At 41.9% G+C, this 22,790-nt stretch overlaps 1 protein-coding gene across 4 annotated transcripts; it reads left to right on the forward strand.

Annotated features, from left to right (window-relative positions):
• Positions 1-3: 3 nt before the first annotated feature.
• Positions 4-21,470, forward strand: ST7L (suppression of tumorigenicity 7 like). Of its 4 annotated transcripts, none has more exons than XM_059867700.1 (16): positions 4-480; positions 1,553-1,635; positions 2,542-2,701; positions 3,182-3,236; positions 3,769-3,884; positions 5,742-5,820; positions 6,630-6,784; positions 6,906-7,003; positions 7,417-7,531; positions 9,263-9,335; positions 10,017-10,137; positions 13,225-13,375; positions 13,515-13,607; positions 16,143-16,282; positions 20,643-20,712; positions 20,945-21,470. In XM_059867700.1, the coding sequence occupies exons 1-15, from the start codon at positions 270-272 to the stop codon at positions 20,694-20,696; spliced, it is 1,704 nt and encodes a 567-aa protein (XP_059723683.1). In that variant the 5' UTR covers positions 4-269; the 3' UTR covers positions 20,697-20,712; positions 20,945-21,470. The 4 variants fall into 4 exon arrangements, with proteins under 4 accessions (XP_059723683.1, XP_059723681.1, XP_059723682.1 ...); XM_059867698.1 differs by having other exon boundaries at positions 255-480; positions 10,035-10,137; XM_059867699.1 differs by having other exon boundaries at positions 319-452.
• Positions 21,471-22,790: the final 1,320 nt, after the last annotated feature.

Consider the following 22,790-nt stretch of genomic DNA (forward strand, 5'->3'; position numbering starts at 1 on the left):
GAAGCGTGGCCGCCGCCATCTCAACTGTGGGCAGACGCCGTGCAGCCACCATCACAGGAACGGGCAGGTTTTTCGCTACCGGGAGCACGGCGGTGGCGGACCTGCCGCGCCCTGGAGCCTCCGGGCATCCCGGCTGTGGTGTGGGGGATGATCGGTCCGCGCTTCGCCCTGGAGCAGCAGCAACGGGATCGGCGAACGGGCTGCCCCCGCTGGCGGAGCCCCGCCCCGGTGCTGGCCCGCCCCTGTCCCGGCGTGCCCCGCCGGCGGTGATGGCGGAGGGCAGTGGCGGTGGCGGCGGCGCCGCGAGCGGCCGGGGGCCGCCGTGCCCCGGGACGGCCTCGGCGTTCCGGCGTTGGGAGCAGCTGCGGCGGCGGGCTGCGACGCCCTGGGCCCGCGGGCTCCTGGCCGCGGCCGCCGGGCTCGGGCTCCTGTACGCGGTGCTGCGGGTGCCGGTGCGGCTCCGGGACGGTCTGGCGGCCGGTGAGGGCGGCACGGGGGAACGGCGCGCCGGGGGGAGGCGGACCCTGCCCGTGGAGCCAGGCGTGCGGGCCGGGCAGGCTCGGCCCGCCGTCCCGGTCCAGCGGCACCGGGCCGGGATTGTCCCGCTGTGCCGCGCACTGGCGGGCGGCTCCGTACCTGCCGTGTCCGCTTCTGGGACCCGTTCAGGAGGAACGTTGAGGGGCTGGAGTCTGTCCAGGAAACGGGTCTGGAGCCCCAGGAGCGGCTGAGCTGGAAGGGGCTCAGCCTGGAGAAAAGGGGGCTCAGGGGGAACCTTTGGCTCTGCACAGCTCCTGCCAGGAGGGGACAGCCGGGGGGCCGGGCTCGACAGGACAGGGGGACACGACCTCCAGCTGTGCCGGGGAGGTTCAGGTTGTTCATCAGGGAGACTTTCTTCATGAAAAGGGTGGTCAGGCTTTGGAATGGGCTGCCCAAGGAGGTGTTGGAGTTCCCACCCATCGTGGTACCCAGGGAGCAACTGGACCTGGCACTCAGTGCTCTGGTCTTGTTGGCAAGGGGGGGCTTGGTCACAGGTTGGACTCGATAAGGTCGTTTCCAAACTAACTGACGTTCTGATTCTGTGAGTCTGTCCCAGCCATGCCTACAGGCAGGTCGTACATCCCACCTTCGCTCGGTGACACACTGAGCTTGTCACCTAACCCCAGGGTTAGGGACACGGCCGAGGACTGGGCAGTCCTGGGACAGCTGAAAGCAGCCAAGGCACTGCCTGAGTGCTGCTGCATGCTCCCACCTGGGGTCTGTCGGGCTGGAGCCCTGCCCTGTCCCTGTCCAGCCTGCGCTGGTGGCAGGTGACAAGGCTGGCGTGCAGTTTGAGTCCAAGCCATGGTCAGAGCACCACTGGATAACTGCATTCTCTGCATTGTGCTCTCATAGCAGGAGGGAGAGGTCTGTGGAAAACCTATGTTAGCACTGAATACAAACTTGCATCAGAACAGGATGATTTTGTCTCAGACTGAGATAATATATTGAATTGGTAGACAAGCTACTTTTTCAGTTCTACTTATTAAGTCTTTGGTTTTGTTTCTCTTAACAGTGACCATGTTCTTAAGCACTTTGACTCCAAAATTTTACTTCGCCCTTACAGTAACTTCATCTTTTATATCTGGACTGATATTTGTAAGTAGTCCACTTCTTTTTTGTTAAACTACTTTAGCACCTCTCAGATGACTTTATGAGGGGTGAAGGGAGTGAGTATCAGACTCTAGAGGGTGCCTTTGTACTGGGAAGAAACGTCTCTGATGTATTGTTGCAGCTCTTTTGCTGTGTTGTATGTTGGGACTGTGTGAGTCTGAGAAGATAACTTGTGCAGAATGCTGGAATGGTTTACCTGCCCTGCACAGCCCCCCTGGGGCCTGTCACTGCTCACCAGAGAGAGCAGACCAGGCACAGGATCCAGGCTGGTCCAGGGCTGACAGTTTGGTGATATGCAGATATTTTTAAGAGCTTCAAAAAGAGATGGTAATATTTCTGGCCCTGAATTTCTGCTAAGTGACTGTTATTGCTGTTGACTTAGCCTTGTCTCTTTGTTAGCCTCTCTCTCTCTGGTTAGCAGAACATCTCAGTTTAATGGGCCATTTTATCCTTTATTCTTTTAGATTATTTTTGTGAAATGAAAAAACTATACCTGTGTTGAATACTACAAATTTGGTACTGCAGGTAGGGTTACAGCTTGAAATATCCTCACCAGAAAGGAGGGTATAATGTTTTTTGCCTCTGTTCACAGTTTCCCTATACAGGTACTTCTGAAAGGGTTTCTGAGTTACCCTAATGACTTTGGGAGGGAGGAACATAACGTATGACTAAAATTTTGCTGTTTTTTTCCCAATCTCTTTCATGTTCTGTGGGTGATCCTGCATGACAAGACAGGCCAATCTAGATCACAAGTGTTACTCTGTGTGGAGATAAGTTCCACCCCTGATCGTTGGCAGGGGGACGGACTCGCTGTGAACGCTCTTCGTCCCTCGTGTTTGCTGGGAAGGTGTCCCCTAAGGAACTTTGTGGTGCTTTTTTCTCCCGTGACAGGTGTTTGAGTGGTGGCACTTCCGAAAATATGGCACATCTTTCATTGAGCAGGTTTCTGTGAGCCACTTGAGGCCCCTCATTGGGGGTGCAGAGAGCAGCCCCCCAGCCCCAACAGCTTTCTCGGCGGGGGAGAATGAGACCAGCAGGCAGAACATGCCAGGTGATTCCTGATGTGTCCCAGGAGCTTTCCCTAAGCTTTGAGGTGGCTTTTAATGGCTTTGGCTCTGCATTAGTGCTTGTGGACAAAATGGACAAAGCCTACATCTTACAAAGTGTTTTGTTAGTAGTGCTAAAAATGAACTAAATAATAATTGTTTCTTGCTCTAATCCATTCATTGTTAGATATACATTTAGCTAAAACTGTTTCAGTAGTATTAGTTATTTACTGTTCTGAAAATAAATACTGCATGAGTGTATATGCATTGCCTAATCTTCCTGCCCTGTGCTTTTGTACCCCAGCAATGTTGGGGAGCAAAAATATTTATGGAATAGCAGAAGTTTATGAAGATGATGATTGCATAATAATAAAATTAAAGCAGGTTTTGAAAACACAACTAATTTGCATTACTGCATTTTAATGCCAAGGTAATATTTCCTGTGCTTTTAATTTAAAAAATACTTTTATTTTGTTATTTCTCAGAGTGCAAAGTGTGGCGAAATCCTCTCAATCTTTTCAGAGGGGCAGAGTATAGCAGGTATTAATTTTCTTGCTTTCCACTCCATATTTTTAAATTTAATCAGGGGCATGCACACATGCACATGACTTCTTCACAGAGCTTGCACTGGTAATGTCAGGAGACAGCTGGAGACCTGCAAGATTGTAGGGGTGATTGATACCAATCCTGTGTTTAAAAGGCACCAAGCCAAGCTTTGGCAGTTTCATTGTTAAGAACAAAAATATTGCTGTAACATCAGGGCTTTTTGAGAGTAAAGTAGGGAAAAAAACTTTATTCAGAGGTTGAGACAGTGATTGACAATCTAAATTCTCTTTTATTAGACTATATTGTAAGACTCCTGGTGTTACTTCATGGGAGAAGCTGCTTTCTAAGAAGCCAGTTCCCAAGTAGTTTAGAACTTTACAGGTTATTGAACAGTAGTACTCGAAACTTTGTGTTAGTAGCTTTAGTCTTTTATTCGAGATTTTCTGCACTAGGCACATCAGATATCACCTTGATACCAGCATTGCTAATTGCTGGGAGTGCCTCTTACTGAAATCTGTTGTTTTAGGTACATGTGGGTGACTGGGAAGGAGCCTCTTACTTACTATGACATGAATTTGTCTGCTCAAGATCATCAGAGCTTTTTCACGTGTGACACGGATGCCCTCCGGCCTTCAGACACAGGTACTGGGAAGGTGTGGAAGTGTTGGGCAGTGTCAAGGCTGTGTCTCTAGTGAACTCAAAAGTAGTGCAAGTTATCGTGTCAAGTATTTCATGAAACCTACAGCCTTTCTCAACTACTAAAGAGGTTTAATAGATGTAGAGATCATAGAGTGGTTTGTGTTGGAGGGACCTTAAAGCCCATCCAGTTCTGCCCCCTGCCATGGGCAAGGACACCTTCCACTAGCCCAGGCTGCTCCAAGCCCCTTGAAATTTAGTGTTTAGTGAAATTTAGTGGAAAGATGTTATTTTACATTGTGCATTCTCTACAACTTCAGTGCTGTCACAGTCCTGATATTTTTTAAGATCTCACACATTTCAAACAATTAACACAATATTGCAAACCTGGATTATATTCTCAACAGCCAAAATGTGGTTTCATTTAAACCTTAATAATGAATAGTGCAGTCTGCAGATTTTTTTCCTTGTGTTTCACATGTTTAGTGCAGAAAATGTTTTTTACCTGGTTATTGTCAGAGTGGGTGTGAATTATTGTCAATTTGTCGCATTCCAGAGGTGTTCCTTGTCAGCTGGCTGTGACATGTTTGATATGAAAGATGTGTTTTTATTTCACAAAAGGGAGTGAATTGTCTCGCTTGCTGAGCCAAGACTAATATTTTGTTTCTGAAAGAAAACTCAAATATTTTTCCACGTTATTCTTGCTGGACAGCAGGAGGTTTTGTTCCAAAAGAAACATGTATAGATTCTTCAGTTTTCTTATCGTCCTTGAGATAGGCCAGATATAGAACTCCATGAATGTAAGGTTTTGGAGTTCTTTCAGGGCTGGTTTTTAGTGTGAAAGTTAATAATCCTGCATAGAAAATGGTACTTCTGAATGTGTTGTTTTCCTAGAAGTTGGTTTTCAGTTTGTGTTTTCAAGTTTTGCCAAATGGAAGCATGGTAGGAGAGGTTTAGAGTCATTGCATTGAAATAATTTTGAATTTCAGTTGTAGTTCAAAGGACACTTCTGAATAGATTTCACCCTTTTTACTTGTTCCCAAACCAAATATGCTGATAAATGTATATCTTGAATTGGCTTTGCCTTGTGATGCCACTCAAATGTGCTTTGTAAATTTTAAAATAAATTGTAACCCTTCATCATATGACAGTTGTCTAAAAATAATCATGGAACAGAATCCCAGAATATTTTGGGTTGGAAGGGACCTTAAAGCTCATTCAGCTCCACCCTCTGCCATGGGTAGGGACACCTTCCACTATCCCAGGGTACTCCAAGCTCCAGTGTCCAGCCTGGCCTTGGACACTTCCAGGGATCCAGGGGCAGCCACAGCTGCTTAATATTTAAGTATAAAACTCTACCTGTGCAAGACAACACTTACTCCGTCACTGTTTCCTTTGAAGTTCTGTTTGAAAGCTTCAATTAAGGTTCTTTGCAGGTCTATGCAAGAACCTGTGTTCAACAATTGCTCCTGCCAAGCTTTCAACAAGTCTTGGGAAATGTTTCCAAAAATCTGTAGCAATTTAGAAATTGTACATCTGCCTGGTTATGTAAGCTGTGTCTGTGCTCCGTGTAGGAGTTCTGAAATGATCAGTGAGGAATCTTCCTGGTGGTGTTGCTTTCTTATGCTAAATTTGGGCTGTAATGAGCTGTTGCAAAAATTTGATGCTTGTGGTAGGAACAGGCTGAAATTCAAACACGTGTTTGTTCTTCCTTATAACAATCATACAGCAAACAGGAATTTTCAGACTGGAAGGGAATGTTGATTAGGGCTGGCTCCAGGCAGGCAGTGTTGCCTGTGCTGGCTGCCAGCTCTTTCACAGGTGTGCATGTCCCTCAGCAGCCTTTCCATGTGTTTCCCACAGTTATGCAGAAAGCCTGGCGAGAGAGGAACCCGCAGGCCCGGATTAAAGCGGCGTATCAGGCTCTGGAGTTGAACAATGAGTAAGTTTGTACATTCAGTTGCTGTACTTCTAGTGTGAAGGATTGAGTGGATGGATACTGAGCACACTATCAGTTTCTTCATTTAATAATTCACTTACAGCAAAGTTCTGAATGCTTTAGGGGGACTCTTTGGACTGAAAATTGCACACGGGGCTGTAAATTGCCCTGAAATACTGAACTCTTCCACTAAAAACATCTTTTGTGCAGCTTTTTTTCTTGAATCACTGTGTTAGTGGCAATAACAAATGAGACATCATATTCAGCTATGGAGTGGTCTTAATTGAATATCAGATCCTGTATTTCAGGGATGGTATCACGGTAGAACTGTATTTGGAATTCACAAATGCCACCTCTGTAAAGGAATTAAAAATACTCTGTAGCATAAACCAAAGAATTTCACCCACAACTGTGATCCACTTTGCTATGTTGTCTTGTTATTTTTGTATAAAATGTTTTAAAACCTCCTGGTTTTTAAAAAGCAAACCAAACAATGAAAAACCTTTCCAGACAATTACAGACCATTTTTACAGTTTCAAGGAAAAGAATTTAACCAGCTTTAACAATTTTTTCTTTTGCTTTTGCTCCAAATGGGAGGAGTATGTGTGGTTTTGTTCTGTAAAATGGAAAAGGGTTTATTTTTTCCTGTCACTCTCCCTTTGAACTCAAGTCAGTATTTTGGAATTTTAATGCTGTCAATGCTTGCATCTTAAACATAAATGAATCTTGCCCATTTCTAACACTTCTGTCACTTAATAAAAACACTAAACTTCCTCCCTCAAGATAATTAGTATGTTTTTCTCTTATTTCAGTTGTGCAACTGCATATGTCCTCCTGGCTGAGGAGGAAGCAACAACTATTGTGGATGCTGAGAAATATTTCAAGCAGGCTCTGAAAGCAGGAGAAATGATTTACAGAAAATCTCAGAACTGCCATTCCCAGAGTCCCCAGCATGAAGCACAGCTGAGTAAGGACTTTGAATCACATAACTCCTGGGTTTGTGTGAGCAGAAATGTACAAATAAAGTTATAATTAGAAGAGGTAAGGATTGAAATGGATAGACTAATACTTTTTGTCTTTGTAATCAGGAAGAGACACCAATGTGTTGGTGTATGTGAAAAGGAGACTAGCTATGTGTGCCAGGAAACTTGGAAGAATACGAGAAGCAGTAAAAATGATGAGAGATGTAAGTAAAAGTAAAAAAACAGCTGAGTTAACAATTGTTCTCAATCACATTGTCCTAATTGATGGTTTTAAGTTCATTTCTAGGTGTCATAATTAATCTAATTGAATTATTTCCCCATGAGTTTGCACATGATTGAATGGGGCTTTGTGTTAACCTGGTCTTGTAGGAGATGTCCCTGCCCTTCTGCTGTGGCAGGGGGCTGGAATGAGATGAGCTTTGATTGCTTCCCACCCAAACCATTTTGTGATTTTATGAAATGATGCAGTTCTTTTCACGCTGCTTCCATGCCAGCCTCTAACACTGAGACAAAAGGACATTTAAAAGCCCTACATTATTGTACTGATTTCTATTAAGTATTTCAGGGATTCAGCTGTAATTCTACATGAAATTTATTTCTCTTTACTGATTTGCAGTTGATGAAAGAGTTTCCACTTCTCAGTATGCTGAATATCCACGAAAACCTCCTAGAGGCCCTTCTGGAGTTACAGGCTTATGCAGATGTCCAGGCAGTTTTAGCCAAGTATGATGGTAAGTGATGCCTGTTGGAAAATGTAGGTGTTTTTGAATAAGAGAATAAGTGGGGTGGGCAAGGGATGTCTGTCCACAGGCAGGAGTGTACCCATGACCTCAGCAAGGTGAGCAGACTCCCTTCATCAGTAACAAATAGGTGCTTGCAGACTGCAGGTCTCCTTTTGACTGCTGAGGTCAAATTTAGGCAAACTAAATTGCCTGTTAATTACCTTGTGCTAATCTGTAAAGAAATCCTCACTTCAATTCAAGGATTATTTTAATTAATCTCTTCTACATCCCTGGATATGCCTAAATTCATCAGCCTTTTTCAGCCAGCACTTTGCCCTGAAAGTAATTGATGTAAATAAGCTGGAAAAGATAGTTTTCCTTTTTGTCATCTTCCAGGCTTGGTCTTGTGCTCCTGTAGTACTGAGGTTGCTTGTCAGAGATTAGCAGTGTGCAAACATGCTGCTGCCAGAGATCAGTGGTGTGCATCAAATGGTGTAGCTCGCTTTCACTTTCTCTCTTGATTAGTAGGTTTTGGATATTTTGTAAGTCTAAATAAATGTTAATAAAGTATATACTTAATTTTTTATTGCCCTCAGTTTTGCCACCTGGATAGTGCCCACTTCATGAGTGTACAAAAGGCTGCTGTCAAATTAGGACCTTAAATCCCCTTTGGAATGGAGGGACATAGGAGTATTTTATTACAGTTATTCTCAGAAGTTGTAGAGTTCTCTCTTATGTCAATTCTTTATTGCCTCAGGGAATCAAAGGGATGATATTTTTGCCCAAATCCTGTGCCACTTGTACATGGTCAGCCTAGCACCCTGCTTCCATTCCTTGATCCTCTTCTGGGTAGATTCTTTTTTAATTTATGAAAACCATTTGCACTTTGCGCAGTGCTTCTTTCTGTTAACACCAGGAATTGTGACACTTTCTTAAGAAAGCATTGCTGATTTTTTTTTTCTGAGCATCTGGAAAAATGAGTACAAGCTTCAAACTCCCTGCAGCACCCCTGTGTTTGGCTTGACACCACAGCCAGACTTGTAGTAAGTGATGGACAGGCCCAGGATGGGATTTACAAAAAAAGCAAGAACCATCTGACTATACACAATGTGGTACTTGGGAATTAGACCCCAGACTTTGTCTGCTTTTAAAGTAAACTTGCACTGTGGAGTGCTAACCTTCTAATCTGTAATTGTCAGCTCAGACTTGGCTTCAGCTATGCTACAAAGCTACAACTAACAGAATTTTCCCCCATGGAACTGCAGAAGAACGGAAATCACATTTTTGTTAAAATTCATCTACCTGTCTGTAGTGTAATTTTTTGCAGTCAGCTTCTGGTCAGTCTCTCAGTATTGTACAAAACGGTGTTAATGTACAGTTGCCAAATTTAGTAAAGATCAGAAGCTTACTTTAAATCTTTGTGGGTTAATTCAGGAAATACATTCTGTTCTTAAATGTATTTATATGCACATTTCTCTTTGGATTCAGTTTCAGTGTGTTGGTACATTTAGAACCAAAAGGTGACTATCACCTAAATACAACTTTGGGTTTTCAATCTGAGACTGACTGGTGACTGTCAGAAAAAAGAAATTCAAAGTTTCTAATCACAGCTGAAATGTTCCAGATGTTAAATTCATTGTCTCCCATACCCAAGGAAAAATGTTTAACTCAAAGGATGTAGGATTAAAATGTTTGTATTGCCTTAGAATCTTACAGCTTAATTATTTTGTTTTATCACAGATATCAGTCTTCCCAAATCAGCAGCAATATGTTACACAGCAGCTCTGCTAAAAGCCAGAGCTGTTTCAGAAAGGTAAGCAAGGACATGTGTGAAAACAATGGTTTGTCTCTATATCTTGGGTTCTGATGTAAAATATGAGGGAAAAAGGTCTAAATCCTTTATGTTTTAAAATTACTTCTAATCTGTAAAGAGATCTTTGCTTCGATTAAAGGATTATTTAAATATTTTAGTCTTTTTTACATCCTTGGTTATGCCTAATTATGTAGCAATTACATTTCTGAGAGCAAGTTGAGTGTATTTTTATATATATGTATATATACATATATTTGTGTGCGTAATAAAATACTATTTAAAACGACTTTTAAGCATCCACAGAGTTATTATAGGGGAGGATGCTTTTCCCAAGCCTGTGTATTGGCCAAGTGCTTTTGTGTAAATTCTGTTTTCAGTGTTTTGCTTACGATTTATGTTTTGGATATTTGTGGTAGTTGATGCTGGCATTTCACCGTGGTCTGAGCCCAGCCCCACTCCCAGCAGGTGATGCTCTACAGGGAGCTGAAAGTCAAGATCGACCTGATTTCATGTGTCATATGTCATGGGTAGCAGTCAAGATACCTGACTTAACCTGAACATTTTTCTCCTAGTGGGGTTTGTTTATCTTTCTTGATATATCAGCCAATTTTTAATGAACTCTGACCTTGCAGTGTAAATAAACACCTGGTTTGCATTTATTATTTATTACTTTTGTTCAAGGTGGGTTTTTCCCTTCAGGTTCTCCCCAGAAACTGCCTCCAGGAGAGGACTTAGTACAGCAGAAATTAATGCTGTGGAAGCAATTCACAGAGCTGTGGAATTTAACCCTCACGTTCCAAAGGTAAGAGTATTTTATTTCCTATTGGACCGCTTGTAATGTATTCTGAAAAATACCATATTGTGATATAATTTTGTTATTGGAGCCTTTCTAGCCCCATATTTTCTCGAATTTGGTTATAACTCCCACTATGGAGTTGTTAAAAACATTAGTATTTATATAATAAATATTTTGTGGCTAAAACCATGGTTTTTTGCACAGAAATTTAAACTTCAATTTTCCTAACTCATTGGAAAGTCCAGTAATGTGTTACTGAAGGCCCTTTACTCTCAATAAGGGTGGACATTAACAAATATAAATGTAGATATTTAAAGTCATAAAATAATCACAGAATGGTTTGTTTTGGAAGGCACCTTGAAGATATCTTGTTCCAGGACCCTGCTTCCAAGTCCCTAAAGCCAAATTAAGTTCTCCAAACAATAATCACTCTAGTATTCCAAACCCCTTTATTCTGCTGGGCTTCCAACCATGGCTCCATGGTTATTGAAAGATCTGCAGTCACTTATTTTCTTCATCCACGTGTAAACAAGATTGAGAGTCTGTATCACCACAGGCTGCAATTGAATGTCTGGCTTCAAAACCCAGATCGCACAGAGCGTTGGGTGAAAATAAAGTCTTGCTTTGCTTTTTACTGTACTAGGGATGCTTTCAGCATGAACCTTGAAGCAGGAGGCTGGCTCAGTGCAAGGTCTAATCCTCTGCAAATGATGATGGAGCCCCAGTGGCTGCTGCTGGGGAGGCTGGAATGATCCGGCCGCCCCGTCCTGTCTGCCTGTCCAGTCCAATAGAATGTGCACTGAGGAAGCTAATTGCTGGGAGAAATTGCTGCTGCTTTGCATGACTGATCAAGAGCGTAGCAAGTTCATTTCAGACAGTCTCAGACAGATTTTTCTTTAGCCTCTGCCTTTAGGGGCAGAAGATTATAATACATTATCACTATCTAAAAGTTCTTTTGTTTTGGGTATCCTCCAGTTGCTTCTGGAGCCTCATATACCTTTTTAAAGAACTTAGAGATCATTTAAACAGACTGTTGTTAAAATATGGTCTGTAGTTCTGCAGACACATGCAGAAACTGATTCCAGGTTTCAGTAACTTGATTTTCACTTCTAATTGTACATCTGTCCATTCTTCATGGGTTTTTTATTACAACATTGCCTTGAGGCACTGCTTGGTTAGATGACAGAGCAGAATTTTACTGGTGCAGGCTGTTTAGAACTCTGAAATGTTTATGGTCAGAGCAAACAAGTGAATAAGGGCAAAGAAGTGAAGCAACTTGCCCAGTGGATCACAGAGGGAGAAGAAAATCTGATCTTTGAATTTCTACTCTGTCCTATCCCATAGACTAAAAACGAGTGTGTAAAGCAGGAAATCCCTCTGTTTGCACATCGTATGAAAGTGATTGTATTTGTTCATAACATTTTGCATAAGGAAAATAAATTGTTTCTTTTTGTCCTGCTTTTACAAGGCTGGGGTTTGTTTGGAAAGTTAGAACCAGCTAGAAAAGTGGTCCTCTTAAGCCATTTAAAATTAGAAATCTGTAGCTGAATTGTGGTTCTTTACAAAACAGTCTTTTGCAGTCATCTTCTGAATATCTTAGAGATTTTTATTGTGTATAAAGACTTCAAAACTTCCAGTTCAGTATTGAGACACCTTCAGTACTGACACCTTCCCTGTTTTATGCATAAACATGGATGTGAAAACCTGCCAGAGTGGAATTTTTCTGTTTATGTGGTAACATGGGCTCAGAGAGAGCCAGAGCCTGGAGATGAGCATTGGTGTGTTGTGGCAATACTTGCAGTGGAGCTTCACCACCACTGCTGGGTTTATATTCCCAGTTAGCATAATGGAAAAGTGGGCACTGTGGAGAGCATGAGGGTTGGGTCAGGGGTCAGATATTTGAGACCATTTTCCCACAGCAGTGCTGTGTGAGTGATCCTTTACTGTGTAAAAAAAAAATAAAAATTGAAGAGGATTAGAGAGGATTAGCAAGAGTATTACCCTCCGTAGTGCAGGCCCTAGGCACTGAGAGAAGAACCTAGCCAGGCAGCAAATGTGCTTTATTTGGCTGGGGCACAACCCCTCCTACATTCCTTGAAGAGTCTGAATGGGAAAAGTTAAGTCCTCAAACTGGATTAGTAAATAATCTCATAGTTTGTGGCATCTGCTGAAATAAATCGGTGAGTTAGCTGCATTCTTACACTTGGGGGGACACTCCAAGGAATTGCCAGCTATGTTGATCAAAGATGTGGATTAACTTTGGCTGATATTGAATGAGACACTATATGGTAGGAGAGGACAGCTCACAGGTGAATACTAGAAGAATGAGAAACTGTCATTTCATTCTTGCAAAAAGTAGTCATCTGTTTTTAAAACCTGAGTTCAAATGAATACCTGACTTTTTTAATATACCATGATAAAGTGTGGTACGTTTAAAAAATTGCATGTTCTGTGTTGCAGAGAAATAGGAAAGGATTAATCCTTGTGTTCTTTGACTCCTCTGAGCATCAGATTTTCTCCTGATGGAGAGGGCTGAAATTGAAAAAATCTGAAATCAAAGGTACTTTGTGGTAGCATAGGAAGACCACATTAAAAGATTTTCCTGGGTTTGGTTTATTCTTCTTTTGGTTAGCACGCTGACACTTTCAGGTTTGCTGCTTATACTTCAGAGCTAACAAGTCCTCAACCACCTACACTAAAACTCTCAGTGATGAAGAAATGAACAAAAAACCCCTGGTGGTTTGGGGTTTTTTATCAGCCTAAATTTGTCCCTCATTGGTGTTGCACCTGCAGCATTATACTTAATGTCTGTTCCACAAGAATGTATTTTTATTTGTCCTACTGAAGCCGTATGTTTTTTCGTGCTTTTTTTTTTTTTTGGTGTGTGTTAAAGCCTAATTTAAGAGTCATACACACAGGAGTATGTTTTGCTGCTTTTCATTTCCCACTTAGTGCAGCCTGGCTGCTGTGTGCTAGCAGCTGGCCCTGGCCCCTTCTACGCTCAGTTACGCCTAAAATGATCAATTATGTTTCCCAATCAAAGGTTTTGGAACATTCCATGTAACCAGGTGTACTTTCCATTTTTCCTTTCAGTATTTACTAGAAATGAAAAGCCTAGTGCTGCCTCCAGAGCACATTCTGAAGCGAGGGGACAGTGAGGCAGTAGCATATGCTTTTTTTCACCTCCAGCACTGGAAGAGGATAGAAGGGGCTCTCAATCTGCTGCACTGCACATGGGAAGGCAGTAAGTATCTCCTTTTATTCTTTTCTGTACAGTAGACTAGTCTCTCTGCCTTTACCCCCCTCAGACATGATTGGTTCTCTTTGTGAGAAGCTGGTTGCCTGATTAGATTCAGATCTAATGTCTCTCACCCTTTTTGCAGCATTTAGGATGATCCCGTACCCATTAGAGAAAGGACATCTTTTCTATCCCTACCCGAGCTGCACAGAGACAGCAGACAGAGAACTGTTGCCAAGTAAGTGGTTTCTAAGCAGTAATGATAATAAAACACAGGGTAAGGACGTATTCAGTTTGTGGTATTTTGTATTTACCTTACTGTGATTTTTTTAGTTTGAGCTTCCTGTGAAGGGAATTCAGCTATTTGTTGATGTCCCTCCCAACAGATCCTGAAGCACTTGACTTGTGTGTGTGGTAAATGTCAGCTTGATGCAGTAATAACCTAAGTCCTTCAGAGATTAAATCTGTGTGTGGTACATTCAGACTGAGTCTGGCCAGCCTTAAGAACAACAAAGTTGACCATTTGTTAAAAATTGCTTTTAAAAGAATTCATGGATTTGACTGCTGTTGTAGCAAGGAATCAGGCCATGGTTCCAGTCCTGCACTGGCTATCCAGTAAAACCTGTCTGATCTTGCAGAGAACCTTGGGGAACCTGTAGCTTCATAGAACATGGATTGCTTTCTGTCATTAATTCAGTGGTCTGTATTGATCTGCTGGCTGCCTCCTGGGACGTTTTCTACATGTATTTCTATGGATTCATGCTAATATTTGATACTGAAAAGCAAGTCCTATCCAGCTGCTCTTTGCTTCAAGGTTACTTTATGCAGTGATGAGCCTACATGTTTTTCCTACAAATAGACTATATCATTACTGCCTGTACTCATGATATTTAGGAAAATAGCATTAATGTAGATTAGAATTGAGCTGTTAATTATACATCTTAATTGAATTCCTTTGGGGTTGAGCTTCTATATCTTGAAGAAACACAGTTCCCCTGGGACTGGAGAGGGCTACTGCAAAGGCGCCGGCAGCCCGAGAGAGACCGCAGCTGTGGAAAGGAGAACTGCACAGACCTGTTTCTATTTAAAAGCCTGAAGTTATATTTAAAATGTGTAATTTAAATTTGCCCCCAGACTGCTTTAAATTACTCATTTCTCACTTATGCAGGATATTGCACAAGGAATTCCTTGGTTAGCAACTAACCCTAAATTGTAGACTTCCCAGCATAATTAAACACCAACACAGGCAGATATTTCAACAGGATCACTCACGCATTCCTGCTTTGTTTTAAATATAGAACTACCTATAAATAAAATCATCTTAACACTTTTATTGCAGTTCTTCTTCGAGAAATCTCAACACTTAATTTTTAAAAACATTATCTATTTAAAATAATGTTGACCAAAGGAATGATTCAAAAAACCTGCATTGGTTTGATGAGTAACACTTCTCAAATGTCTGTGAAGTATAGAATTAGCTTTAGTTGTCTTTACCTGTCTTGAATTTGGGTTTAATTTCCCAGTGTAGGAAAAGCTACTGCAAAAAGAATGAATTCATATTTTTTCTATATAGTATGAATCTCTGGGTGCCATTAACATCTCTGATGGATGATAGACATGGATCTCCAAATAGTCTGTGTAATTGTGCTCCAAAATCATATAATTAAATCAAAACAAACCCTGAGCACTTTGCCATGAATGAATTGCAAGGGCACAAGACACTTTTGCTGGGTTTACTCTTCTAATGGTGCTTTAATGTGTTAGCATTCAGAAGCACTAACTGGGAGGGTAAAGTGTCTTTTTCCTCTGCAGACTTCCGTTTAAGAAAGAATACAATTGTATTTTCTCATTTTACAAAAAAAGGGCTCATTTATAATTTTAGGTTTTTGTTAGATTTTAAAAACAGCTTGTCAAGAAGGGCAGTCCTTTTATGATTACTTATGTCTATGGAAACTTTTTTTTTCTTCATTTAAAAATCTTCTGAAATCCATTAGATAGAAATCAGAGCTGGAAGTATCCAGAGCCAGTAATTGCAAATTCACCCAGCAGGTCCTGGGCGAGTGACCAGTAGTAGTGTTGTGAGTGCTGAAAGCTCCACATGCCACCCTTAGCCTGGCTAATCACCTGCTTTGGATTTTGTTACCAGAGATTGGAAATTGCAAGGAGCTGCTATGTACAGAATTTATAACCCCGTCCTGGCACTGTTTTCTTTGAGGTCTGCTCTGTCAGCTGCTCTGAACAGATTTACTGTAGTCTCCAACCAGAAGTCTTCAAGAAGTACTGGGAAATATATGTGTATGCAGCATGCTGGTTGTTTTGTACTTGCTCAGCTTCTTATAGGGTGTGGAGATGTACTTTTCTTTTCAGGTAACAGGATTAGAGCTCTAGAGAGTTGAAAACACTGAACTGTTTAGTTGGTTCAGGTAATTTTGACAGCTTGTGAACTTTACAGGTGTTTCCTCTGTCCTGTTAGAAAAGCAGGTACCAAAAACTGAGCCTGATTTAAATAGTTCAAAAATAAAGCCCATGCAAGTGAACAAGAAGCCTGGGAAGAGAATATTAGTAATGAAAACAGATATGTGAAGACTCTTAATAATGAAACAAGCATGTGACGTAGGTAAAAAAATTTTAAGAAGTTAAAGTACTGGAACCTAAGATGTGCTGCAGGAGTCTTTCCTTCTGAAAGTCCAGAAATGAGTTACAAGGCCATAAATAATTCAGAAAGCAGTCCTTGATTATCAAATGTCAACATTCTTCCTTTTTTTCCTTTCAGCATTTCACGAAGTCTCTGTTTACCCCCAGAAGGAACTTCCCTTTTTCATCCATTTCACAGCAGGCCTGTGTTCCTTTTCAGCCATGCTGGCCCTCCTTACCCACCAGTTCCCTGAGCTGATGGTCATTTTTGCAAAAACTGTAAGTACTGTCTCTGTCATGGGGCTTGTTAAGATATCTTGTGGGTTTTTGGGAATTTTGAGGTCCAGGGTGAAGTAGCCTCTAGTCAATCTCGTGCTTGTGGAGCATAAATTTTTTATCTGTTTTTATAAGAATCTCAGGAGTGACAAACACATGTTGAAATTTGGGCAAAATGTCTACTTTGACAAGACATTGACTATCACTGTTACATACCATGGCTTTGATTTGCTCTGTCACAGTTAGAGAGCAGCATTTCAGCACCAGAGAAATTTTTCCACAGAGCGCTGTGGTGAATATGGATTTTATCCTTGTGGAAGTGCACAGCTGCAGTGGGAAAGCCTCAAAAATAAATTTGTTGACTGGAGACTATGAGCAAAATGAGTAAAAAACATGCTCAACTACAGGAAACAGGTCTCTGTGAGCACTGAAAAACCACAGCATGATGTAAATGGAATGGATGAGAACAGGTAAAGTAACTGGTGACTTCAGACTAGATTCAGAACTGAGTTCAGCTGTCACTTAACCTTTCAGGAGCTCAGCCAGTGGTTGTCTATCTCTTTTTAGGGTTTCTCTCCCTTCCTTATTTGTTAGCATCTGCTGTCTGTAGCCTTGTCATCTTTCCCTGCATTCTGGAAGCTGAGAAGCAAAGTGCCTAGGCAGCTTCCTGCTCCAGCTTCTCAAACTACTCCAAGCAGTATGTTTGGCTTTTAATGAACTGTTAATCTCATGCAGTAGAGCAGAGTAGCAAATAAAGAGCTCTGAACTCTTAAGGGAATCATTTATTCTGGCTTTTCTAGTCAAAATAGAGGGTAAAAGACATTTGCATCCTGGCTGGTTTAATGCAACAGGTAATGGAGACCCAGGAGGAAAGCCTTTCTTTTTTGATAATACTTTGTTGCTAAAAGTGTTGGCTTTACTGGTGAGCCCAGTCTAGTGTCCAAGTCATGCAGGTCAGAGAGTGGGGCCTCATTTCCACACAGTGGTGTTGATCTTCATGCTGGAAAACATAGTTGGACATGCCAGTGACAAATTTCAGTGCTGCTCATAATTGACTGGGTTCATAGTAACTAGGGGCTAACTATTTGATTAATTCTGTAAGGGCTGCATCAGCAGAGTTGTATGATTTCCAAAGAGATACAAGGTCAAATGTTATGCTAACAAAGAATTGCTTGGTGAAGTTCTCTCTGCTGGGTTCCTTTAACTTGTAAGAAACAATGATGCTCAACATCAAAGTAACATTTCTGTTTTTATTGCTCACAAACAGGGGTGTTACAGCTAGATGACTTTAAAGGTCCCTTCCAATCTGTGTTTCAGTTAATAGATTGCTTCAATAGTTTTACTACAGATAATGCTTTGATGGCTGCTAACACTTTATAAATACTCTCTTGTCTTCTGGAGGTCTGTAGTAGTAGCACTTACTTGAATTTTCATACCAAAAATGGAAGATTATCTTCTATTTAATGATACCAGCCTTTCCACTCAAGCGTACTCTGATAAAGCAATTATTATTTGTTATATTGAGCATTATATCTTCAAGTAATTCCAGTACTTCAGGCTTCTAAAATTATTTTTTCCTATTTATTTCATTACTTCAAGTATTTTTCATCTTACTGTTCTTTAACGTATTAAACAGAATAATTTGAGGTAATAAAGTTCTAGCTGGTATATCTGGAGTGCTTTGGCTGTAGATAAAAGCAATGCAAAATGTATTTCCTACTCTTGAATTTCCAAGAAACCTAGAACAGAGTTTTAGGAATGGCAATTGGAAAGTATTGTGTGTTTATGGAATTTTTCACTGTAAATGTCCAAGCAGTGACTCCTTAGATTACATTTCAGTTACTTCTTAATCAAACTCTTTTTCCAGCAGTTGAATTCACAGCAAGCTGAATGCCTCAGAAGGAGTTTCAGAAGTTGAATACCTTTCTATGGACTTGAAAAGTCTGAGTTTACATATTTTCATTTGTTAGTGCTTGAGTTTGTTTCCTCCATAATAAATCACAGAGTAAACCTTGGCAAATTGCTAAAAATATTCCAAGTGGCCAAAAATCACAAGGAGGCGTTTCGTAGTTGCAGTGCATGCAGAGTGATCCAGCGGCAGCGGGAGCCGCGGCTGCCCCAGCCCTGCCAGCCGGCGCCACCGGGATTTCTGCTGTCCTGCAGCCTCAGGGGCTCTGCAGCTGCTGGGGGCTGCTGCTGGCAGAGCCTTGAGCATTTGCTGGTGCAGTTAGAGCCCACGAAGGTGCCCAGAGAAGCTGTGGCATCCCTGGAGTGTCCAAGGCCAGGTTAGATGGGGCTTGGAGCAGCCTGAGATGGTGGAAGGTGCCCCTGCCCTTGACAAGGTGTTGAAATTAGGTGATCTTTAAGGTCCCTTTCAACCCAAACTATTCTGTGATTCCATGATAACTGTGTGAGTTGGTCCTGGTGAGCACAGTGGAACAGGCAGTGGCAGAGGATCCACAGGAGCTGCAGTGCCAGCACAGGTGCTCCCTGGGCCTCGCTGTTTGTTCATTCAGATTTCTGTTCTCTTGGAGAATCACACTGTTCTGGATCATCAGACAGCTCTGTTTCTGAAGTAGCTGCTGTTTAGATTCTTTGCAGTAAGTGACAGAAGGGAGGAAGGTATGCAAGTGACAATAATCTGAACTGTCTGAACAAGCTGAAAAACGCTGCTAGATAAACTGTCAAAATTGCAGACAAAAGGGTCTGATTGGTTTTTCATTCAGTATGAATTTTTATTTTTTAATAACTATATAGATGGAGGACTGGGTGGACGTGTACCATCTTGCAAAAGTGAGGTTGCACAGTTCCATCTGTAGTACAAAGACACCAGGAAGTCTGCGAAGAACACCAGTGATACAGAGTGATAGCAGGCACTGTAAACAGATCTCAGAAGTTCCTGAGAACAGTGAACATACCTTGATAGAGTCACAGAGTGGTTTGGTGGGAAGGGACCTTAAAGCCCAGTTCTACCTCCTGCCCAGGGGCAGGGACACCTTCCACTATCCCAGGGTGCTCCAAGCCCTGTCCAGCCTGGCCTTGGGCACTTCCAAGCATGGGGCAGGCACAGCTCCTCTGGACAATTCCAAGTAGATCAATCCCATTTTTTACATCAGAACTTTGTTACTGGAATAGAACAGTGTAAATTATTATTAAAGTACTGAAAAAACAGTGCAGCAGTGTTCTTGCTGTATCCTACTGAAAACAACTTTATTTTTCAGGGAATTGGACAAAATCTTAAGACAGTCTCTGTTCCAAAGTGGTTTTATATGGATTGCTTGATACTTTCACAACAAAGAAAGAAGTCATGGGATTTAAATTAAAAATTGGCTAATTTTTATGATTGCAAGATTAGGAGAAAACATTTTTCATTCTGGCTGTTCCCTCGCTTTGTGTTGGAAGATTCCTTGCCATTTTGTCTGTGGCAGCCGTCTAGGGACAGAAAACAGGGCAAAGCAGAGCTGTGTCTGGCAAGTCCTGCTTTGTGTGACACTCTGCTTTACTTTAAGAACAAATCCCCCTACCACTTTCCCCAAAGCTCATTAAGTGAGACTGGAGAATTAACTTTTTAGCCAGCTGCTGAACTTTTCATATTTATAAACACTTGAGTCTTTTGCTTATCTAAGAGAAAATGTGTATAGTTTGGAGATGTGCACTTCCCTGCCAATGTGTAATGAGTGGTTCTACACTTGGTAGGGAAAAAAAAGCCTGAAGTTTCCTGTCAGAGCTGAGTGTCGATGCCAAGGGCAAAGGTTTCTTGCCTTGCTAATCTACATCTTAACTCATGCACTTAATGTGAAGGTGCCACACGCTAACAGGCAGGGAAGAAGCCCACTGCAAGGAAAAGCCCCTACACTGCTGTGAATGTTATGTTTTAAAAGCCTTTTTAATGTAATATTTGAGGTTATGATAGAAGCCAGGAGGGCCAAAGTAAAACTTTCAAAGTAAATGAGTCCTGTTGTTGCTAACTCATGAAATGAGGGTTTGCACAAGGATAACCTGAGTGCCAGCAGAATATCTGGGGGATGGGTTGAGAAGGTGCAGGGGAGTTTGCACAATTTGTTTTAGCCTAATCTTACTTCTGGAACTGTTTAGATGGCATCTAGAATATGGATCCCGTCTGGAAGCACAGACTGGTCTTGGTGGATGGGCTGTTCCCTTTGGGTCGGTGACCTGTAAATAATCTATGCCTGAATATTGAAAAATCGGGTGATCTTTAAGGTCCCTTCCAACCTAAACAGTTCTGTGATTCTCTGAAAATCCACTGTCCTGTGCTCCTAGTCTGTAGAGCCTTGAAGGCACGGTGCTGAGCATCTGGCACAGTAGTGGAGAGTGCCATCCTAAGCCTTGTGCTTCTGCCCAGGTGCTGCGGGTGCTGTGGCCAGTGAGTGCTCCCAGCGTTCTGGCCTCCAGCTGAGGGGACGGCGCCAGGGGTGAGTGCACGAGCCTGCTGCTGGGCCTTCCAGAGGCTGCTTCTTCTTCTGTGTGTCTTCATTAATGTCTAATGTTTACAACAAGCCTATTCATGGCATCAGCAGTGAAGGGGTTGGAATTCTGTTGCCCTGAGGGCTAGACCCAGGGTGGTTTTTGCTCATACCTTGAGTCTGCAGAAGGAAGTTGGTCTGGAAACTGAACTGATTTATTGTTGTGTTCCGTTTCTTCCAGTGCTTTGGGACTCTTCTTTCACCCTTCCTCTTCACTATGGAACACATTGAGGACCTGCTGCTGTCCAGCCCCTGGCACCAGCTGGCTAGTGTGACTGGCGTGTGTTTTCCGTGATAGTTTGATTTTGTTCTTATGAGCCTCACTTGGTGGTTGGCTGACCCCCAGTTGTGGGAGCCAAGGAAGAAATCTGGGCTCTTCAAACTGATATCCTTGACTGGCTTCCATGCTGATGGTGCTTAACATGTGAATTTCTCCTTTGGCCTTAATCTGTAATCATCTAAGAAAATAGTTCTTGTTGAGCAATAGTTTATTGCTCTCTAAATCACTTGGACAACTGGAAGCTCATACTTCCTCTGTAAGAAAGGAGAATACACAAACTGAGCAGGTGTTTGGAGTACTGATGCTTCCTTCTCAGCTGCAGATGCACCAGATATTTGGCTTAGATTTAATTTCATAAGCCTTTTTCAAAATATTTGTTAACAGCAAAGTATGGTTCTGCTTTCTTTATTAAAAGGTTGCTACTTAACACATTGAATTTGTTGACTTCTTGAGTGTCTGTTAAATATAGATTACAATGTGCAAACAAAGATTTGTTTCTTCTCTATCTTATGAGCTTGCATTACTCAAGGAGATGGTAAACTCTTCTATTTCACATTACTTCTTTATTAGAATTAATTGACTTTAGAATTAATTGTGCATCTTTTATTCTTCAAGACAAGGCATTTTGAAAGACAGGATAGCTTCTGAAACTGCCCAGAGTGTTGTGGTATCTGCAGGGGAATCTGTTGGGAGGCCTGAACGTTCAAGTGTTAGTCCAAAGTAGTTTCACTGTTGTTATGAAGACTTGAAGAGAATGGAGATGTGGAAAACTCTTCAAAGGACTTGTTTCACCTACAGACCAGCCCTGAGGGTTTGTTTACTGCAGGGGTGAAAAGATGGCTGTGGCAGCCACGTGGTTGGAGGTAATTGGTGTGACTTCCATTTCCACTCTCCCATTAGAGCAAAAGAAGAATTAATTATTTTTCTTTTTGCTTATTTTCAAATCCTTCTTTACCTTGTAAACCAAGTTCTGTGGAGCAGAAAGTCACCTCTGCATCCATGTAAATGTAGTTTATTTGTAACTCTGAAGGGAAACATACTTGCTTCGGTAGAAAAGCCATTCTTTGCTCTCCACTGTGTATTTCTGTTGACTGGACTTAAATCCAGGTTAACTATATGAATTCATCAAGGAATCAAAAGGGAAGCCCTACAGAAAGATACTTCCAATGTTTTTAGAGTTACCTAACTACTAGAATGTAATTTTCTCAACTTTCTTTCCAGTTGGTCGCTGGGACTGTTTCTCACCTTGGAATCACTGTGGTGATTAATAGGCCTGTTGTGTTCACGTGATTTCACTTCGTGGTCTGCAGGGGCCCATAAGGTAACCAGCCTAATGCTTTTTAAAGTTGAACCTTTTCCAGCAGTTGTGTAGGGTTATAAATGAAGCTCTGCCTCCCATGTATCATCCCAAGAGCTGCTTTCTCTCACTGTCCTCCCTTGACATAACAGTAACAGAAAGGGGATGGGCTTGTTCTGAAAGGAGAGCTGGCAGCAGGCTGTGTAATGAAAATCTTCCTGTCTCTAGAAGTGCCAGCAATTCTTGAGGAAGGAGTGCTCTCTCTACAGGATTGTCCATGTTTTTGGGAAGTGTTCCTTTGCCACTTAGGAGCAGAGACTTACACTTGACCCTTACCTTAGTAATACCATATCAATTATGTTGTGTGTTTGTGTGTATATACACATATACATTTATATGTATATATACATTAAAAATTACAATTATTACTCAGGACAAGATGAATATTGG

The sequence above is a fragment of the Haemorhous mexicanus genome, chromosome 25 (genome assembly GCF_027477595.1).
Source record: "Haemorhous mexicanus isolate bHaeMex1 chromosome 25, bHaeMex1.pri, whole genome shotgun sequence".
NCBI classification, from domain to species: Eukaryota; Metazoa; Chordata; class Aves; order Passeriformes; family Fringillidae; genus Haemorhous; species Haemorhous mexicanus.